At 46.4% G+C, this 6000-nt stretch overlaps 1 protein-coding gene across 1 annotated transcript; it reads right to left on the bottom strand.

Moving 5' to 3' along the window:
- Positions 1-3038: 3038 nt before the first annotated feature.
- LOC130648531 (uncharacterized) lies at positions 3039-5731 on the bottom strand. Its single transcript, XM_057454584.1, has 5 exons — positions 5366-5731; positions 4954-5231; positions 4477-4876; positions 3567-4393; positions 3039-3504 (listed from the first exon to the last, which is right to left on the bottom strand). The coding sequence occupies exons 1-5, from the start codon at positions 5729-5731 to the stop codon at positions 3039-3041; spliced, it is 2337 nt and encodes a 778-aa protein (XP_057310567.1).
- Between the last annotated feature and the right edge of the window lie 269 nt (positions 5732-6000).

Here is a 6000-nt window from a genome sequence, read left to right on the forward strand (position 1 = left end):
CTTACAGTTTTGGATCCGGGGCTCGTATATACAAGGACGATGCTCGTAATTTTTGCTGACAGCTAAGATGAGCCACAGGTTCACCTTAATACTTACCCACCCCAGGGCACCATCTAATGATATACATCTATAAGTGCCCGCAGTCTACCCTGAATATCGGGGTCCCTTGTATTACCCTCCATCCACCTGAGTCCTTCGAGTGTTATGAAGATATCGTTAGGATTGCCGTTGTTATTTCTGAGCTGCTGGCGGGTGTATTGAGAACGGGCTGGAAAGGCTCTAAAAAGACGATTTATCTTGGACTCAACGGTATTTTTCATCTTGTACTTTTTAGAGTATTTCCAACCAGTTGGATGTGGACAGTGCTACTCCAAAATCCTCCAGGTCCGAGGGGGTTCCAATCTCATATACAAGCACGCATGCTTGGATTTGCTCAGCCGTACCTTGATGCTCTCCCAATCGTTGATCATGTTGGTTTCTTCATTGATAGGATTTATATTGCTCCTTTCGTGGGGATACCACATGAACAACTGTTTCTTTTGGCGTCTAAGGTTCTTTGGTAGGGCCGTGTAGGACTGAGTTAGCAACCAGAGGCTGTGCTTCTTATGCCTACCTGAAATAGCGAGCTCGAGCAGGGGTTGTCGACGCTTGTTGAGAGTCTCATCAGCGATCATGTCATCAACGATAAACAGACTCTCTTCTCCCGCTAGGAGCTTTGATAGTTGCTCAATCCAATAGAAAAGTTGATCCCCGGGATCTACGAGGAACACGCAGTCATCTTTCCACAGCGATGGATTATCGAGGTAGGTTTTGTTCCAGCGGATCGTTGGACAGAGTATCACTATATTGTGAAAGTGACTCTTGTACTAATTCTCGAGCAAGTCCAGCACTCGCTGGGTCTTACCACACGAGGTGGGTCCTGTGAAGATTCTCGTGCACGGATCTTTAACGATATCGAGAGTCATATTTATTCTATGTGCCGGTAGCAGATAGAACCTTGCGCTTATAGAGAGATGAAGCGGCTGCCCCTGGTTTGATTTTCACTTACCCACATGGGTGCATATTTGTATAGTGTAGTCTTGATAATAGAACCTCCACGCTGGGAGCAACACCATTCTCCCTGTATTTAATCGGGATCTTATGATAAAATTCCCACTTATCTCGATTACCCCAATTCATATCATCTCTAAATTGGGCCTGGATGTGCCTCATAAATGTTACGATATCACACCCGAGGTACTCCGTAGAGGCTACCTCTGTATCATACCTTAGGGCATTGCGAATCTTATTTAGAAAAAATATATGCTTATACCCAGGGAAATCACATTCTTTGCACTGGTGTTTTTGTTTTTTGTGTGGGATACATTTGTTCCGTTCCTTTGACGCCTTCAGACTATTCAGGCATTTAATACACATTTTTGTCAATTGACCATTTTTCATCATCTTTAAGGAATCTGGTGAACTGATCCTTTTACAGTTTGAACATTTCTTAACCTCTTCCATGTTAACTCGTGTTTGCCCCTGGAGGAGCAAACACGAGTTGGTCGGTCTATTTCGGCTTTGGTACTATGGAGGCAGGTATCCACCCCTTTGCTACCGCCATCTCTCATGAACCTCTACCTGATGTGAAGTAGGCCACCATCTTCATCACGTTGCTTGTATCAAGCTTGGTACTGGGACTCGAGATGCCTAGGAACTTTTTCCCTTTCATGGCGTAAGCGAAAGTAAAGCCGAGATCAACCACGCTTTCATATACCATGTATATAATCTCCTTCTGCTGAGGGGTCACATTAGAATTAATTTATATTATGATTATGTCATCTTGAAAAAGTCTATATCGGACTGGGTTGTAGGCTTTGAAGGCTGACGCTGCTCTGGTGCATGTGTTTCGACAGGCTGCTGAGCCGCTGCGGGCTGCTTCCGTGTAATGTAGTAGACTCCACCAACAGCCAACGACAACGATGCCTCCACCAAGGTATGCACTGTTAGGAACCTGCGAAGTACTTTTATCATGTTCCTGACCCTCTTGCGAAGTACTTTTGCCCTGGTTCTTCTGCAAGTCGGCCTTTGTCTTGCGGTTCCATTCGGCAAGTCTCTTGCCAGCAGCAACATGACCCTCGTTCTTCTTGGTAATTACTTTGTTAGTAGACTCTTCACTCATTTGTTATAAGCCGTAAACCTTGTAACAAATCACTCTAGGAGGCTTTCAAAACTTCTTTGCCAGCGTATCTTATCGCATTCATCCATGGAGCCCTCACTAAATTACATGCTGCGGTGGGGAATCTATCAGCCGCTGGTGTCAAAATTATTAGACCGCGTGCGTAACAGTCTCGGTAAACACCACACCAGTCCGTATACCGCGCTCGTATTCTGCGTTTGCACAGGACCTCATTGTTTGCTCTATCTAGTATTTCACGATTGTCCATGCGTATCTTTGATAGACTGTTTCCAATTCTTTTCTTGCTTCTCATCATCTCGTTCTTCAACTACCTTGGACATGGAGAGTTGGCGGTGGTTTACAGTATGCGCAGCGACTAAAATAGGCTTGAGAAACTTACCAAAAGCTGAATAGACTAATATACCCAGATCAGCCATCGACTCTCGGATAATTGGATCCTCTTACAGGTCTTGACGTAGAGCCTCAGGACTATCGAGGGGCACCACGTTGCTGACAGCTTTGGCATACATGGTGATGGCGTGGGTTGACAGTGCTTTGGCAGTTTTCTCTCCCTTCTCCTGGAGCTCACGTTTGATGAAATCGGAATGTATCTTGTCGATCACCTCGGGTGAGGCCTTGTCAAGGAAGGCTTCTGTACACTTCTTCGGCAGCAAGTACTGTTTACCTTTACGTGCATCTTTCAAATCCTGGCGCTTGTTGATAGGTTTTTCACGTTGCTCAAAGTCTTCTGCTGGTGTATCGACTTCATCGAATATCTCTGCGAGATTAGACATATTTATTAATAGCCTCCTGTACTTCAGATAACCGAACATGATCAAAGCATACGGTAGGAGTATAGCGATTAGTAACAAGGCTTCCATCATTTATTTGCCACTAAGCGATAATGACCTCTGGCGAGCGTTGTGATCTGGTCTGGTTGCACGATCTTGTTATCGTCTGCTCTATTGAGTGCCAGCTTGTTCACTTCCTGCGTATAGATTTGATGTCCCTTGTTCTGGATACAGACCCAGGTCTTGTATATGTCAACGCTATCCTCTAGGCAGCGCACGTAGTCTTCAAAGGTGATGGATTTGGCCGTGACACCCTTTTTCACACCTTTCGCCTTGCCATCGCCGCCCCCTTTCATGATACTCTTGTACGCATAGAGTTTTGCTCTCAGGGTGATGAACTCTGTCATGATTTTACCGTTTAGCTCATCCTTCATCAAGCCCACGACATTTTTGTTTTTGACAATGGGGAGAGGTCTGCCATCATCTTTGCTATAGGCACTCGTATTGAAACGTGTCTCGACATCATCAGCAATATCGCGGTAAAAGTCCTCTGTTCTGATGTGGTACACGAAAGAATTACGATTTTCGAGTTGTCTAAAATGGCTTGGCCAATATACACCGGCTTGTTCATCTTTACTTCCGTGTTGCCCATCTCCACGCCCATGAGGTGGCTGCTGAAGTAGTTCCCACCCTTGAAGTTCGGCTTCATGACGAGCTTTGTGTAGGCAGCTTCATTCGTGACTAGCTGGATGATGTGATGGTTCCTCAGGTTCTCCATAGTCTTGCCGAACACCGAGAGGTTCATTAGCTTGTAAAAGTCCTTTTCGAACTCGTTTTTGGCGGCGGCTCTAAGCTCCGTGTTGTGATCGATATAGCCCTTCAGCCAGGGCTTCTGGTTAAACTGGAACACTCTGTATACCTTCTTGAGCTCGAGCCTATGATTTAGAGCTTGATGAAGGGCTCTGATGTGCACAACGTACCTCTGCTTGTGTTCCAAATTTGGTATCAGCTTTTCGACCCTGTGAACCACCTTACGCTCTGGCAGGAAGGGTAACTCGTTGTGCTTGTCGTGTAGCTTTTCAGGGTAGTTGATGTCAACTTCCAGGATATAACCATGCTTGTTGTCAGCAACGAGCTTGCTGATGCGCTTCTGGGTAAAGGCCTCAACAATCGAAAGCCACTTGAATCCATGAGTGGGCAGGTCCTGACGCATGGTCCAACCGTAGAGATTGTTGGCGTCGAGGTACTGCAAGTATGAAGACTCCTCATTGGGATCATATTGCTCCCCATGTACTTGTTGTTGGCTTTGGCATATCTGTGCACAGCTTGAGTTATGCCTCCACGAATACCTTTTTCGAACATCGGGAGCATGTCGGGGTCCGTAAGGAGCTCCAGCTTGATCTCGGTATACTTCAACGCTGCTTTCCAGGCGAGACCAGGCGCACTGTAGAAATGGGCAGGGTTGAGCTTGTAGCTTTCCAGGCACACGTTTCAAAAGCTCTGGGAGATACCAGTCAATATCAGGACGTCTGTGACGAGGTACAGGTCGTGGTAGTCTCCCATGTTGACCTCAGCACCCTTCGGAGTGATGAAATTCCAGACTTTTTTCGCGTGTTCGTAGTCGTTGTCGCTGATCCCCTTCATATTCAACTTACTATAGAATGCCTCCTTGGGAGGTAGCTCTGTCTCCTTGAATCGCCAGCCATTCATGTACTCGTAGGGGTAGACACCTTTTCGAAGCATCAGTCTGAAGAAATCATCCCCGTCGATGAACCTTGCCATGGCTGGTACATTTGCTTTTACCTCTCCATGTCTAGCTGCTTCGTGGTACTCGAGCCGCAAGTCTTGCACCAAAAGCTTGCCACATACTCGGCCTCGATGCTCTGAAATTCCAGACATGTATCTGCGCATTGCTGACATTTCATATCTGCGGCGTTTATACCGATGAGGTTGCTTGCCAATTTCTCCGGGCTTGATGCCATGAAGCGACAGCTGTCTATGAACCTGATCTCGATCTTCTTGTATGTTTCACTATCACCATATCCCATGCATCTAAGGGATACCTTGATTTTTACGTTGAAGGAGATATACTTTTCGGTGTTTTCAGCGATGCAGCCAATATTCTGGGTGTCATACTTCTCTCCGAGCTCCCGGATGAACAAGTTGGCGTCATACCCCGAGAGATTGTGGAAGATCACGGCACGTGGCCTGGTATCTTGTATTTGAGGTTGCAGAGATTGTGCACAGCGCCTCTGTATAGCCCCGTGTAGTGACAGTGGTCTCTGACATTGCGGTTGTCATCATTGAAAGGTTTCATGCAGATGTGACATGTCTTTGCCGCTTCGTGCTCTCTTTGTAACACATCCGTTAGAGGCAGCATGTCATGCTGGTGGTAGGTGCTGTATAGACGCTCTACCTTATCCTCTATATGTTGGACGAACATCTTCACACAGTCCTTACCGCGGTATCTATACAAAGGATATGATATATCGTCATAGGCGAAGGTACTATATGTGCACCAGCCGCATGGTACGTGCTTGTTCAACTTTTTCGTCTTGGTCTCCCTCGCATTCTCTTTCATTGGAATCAACAGGCTCTCGAAGTCTGCATAGATGGCGAATGGTATTTTGAACTGCTGTTGACCGTCCTTGTAGTAGAGCCACTTTTTCTTTTCGCTTGGCATCGTGATCTTGACCGCTTCGTTGTCCTTGCAGTAGCCATAGTGCTTATCACGCGATTCGATTGTTGGGAAGGCTTGTAAGCAGTTCAGGCAGAAGTGCATTTTTGCCGTGTTCTTCGATGTCTCACTACCCAATAGCCGTGAGAGATTTTTAAAGGCTATATAGTGGGTCTTCTTGTCGTTCGTGATATTGAACGCAGGATATTGAAAGTCTTCCCCGTCACGTACAAGATGTTTACCGCGATGTCGGGGTTGTTTTTCTCAAACTTGGGGATGTCCTTGATGCTTGTGGGGAACTCGATGCCCTGCCAGTTATAGCGCTCCGTGTAGGGTCCCAGCTTGGTCACGCGTTCTGGATGATCACCGATATC

This window comes from Hydractinia symbiolongicarpus, chromosome 7 (assembly GCF_029227915.1).
Source record: "Hydractinia symbiolongicarpus strain clone_291-10 chromosome 7, HSymV2.1, whole genome shotgun sequence".
Classification (NCBI taxonomy): Eukaryota; Metazoa; Cnidaria; class Hydrozoa; order Anthoathecata; family Hydractiniidae; genus Hydractinia; species Hydractinia symbiolongicarpus.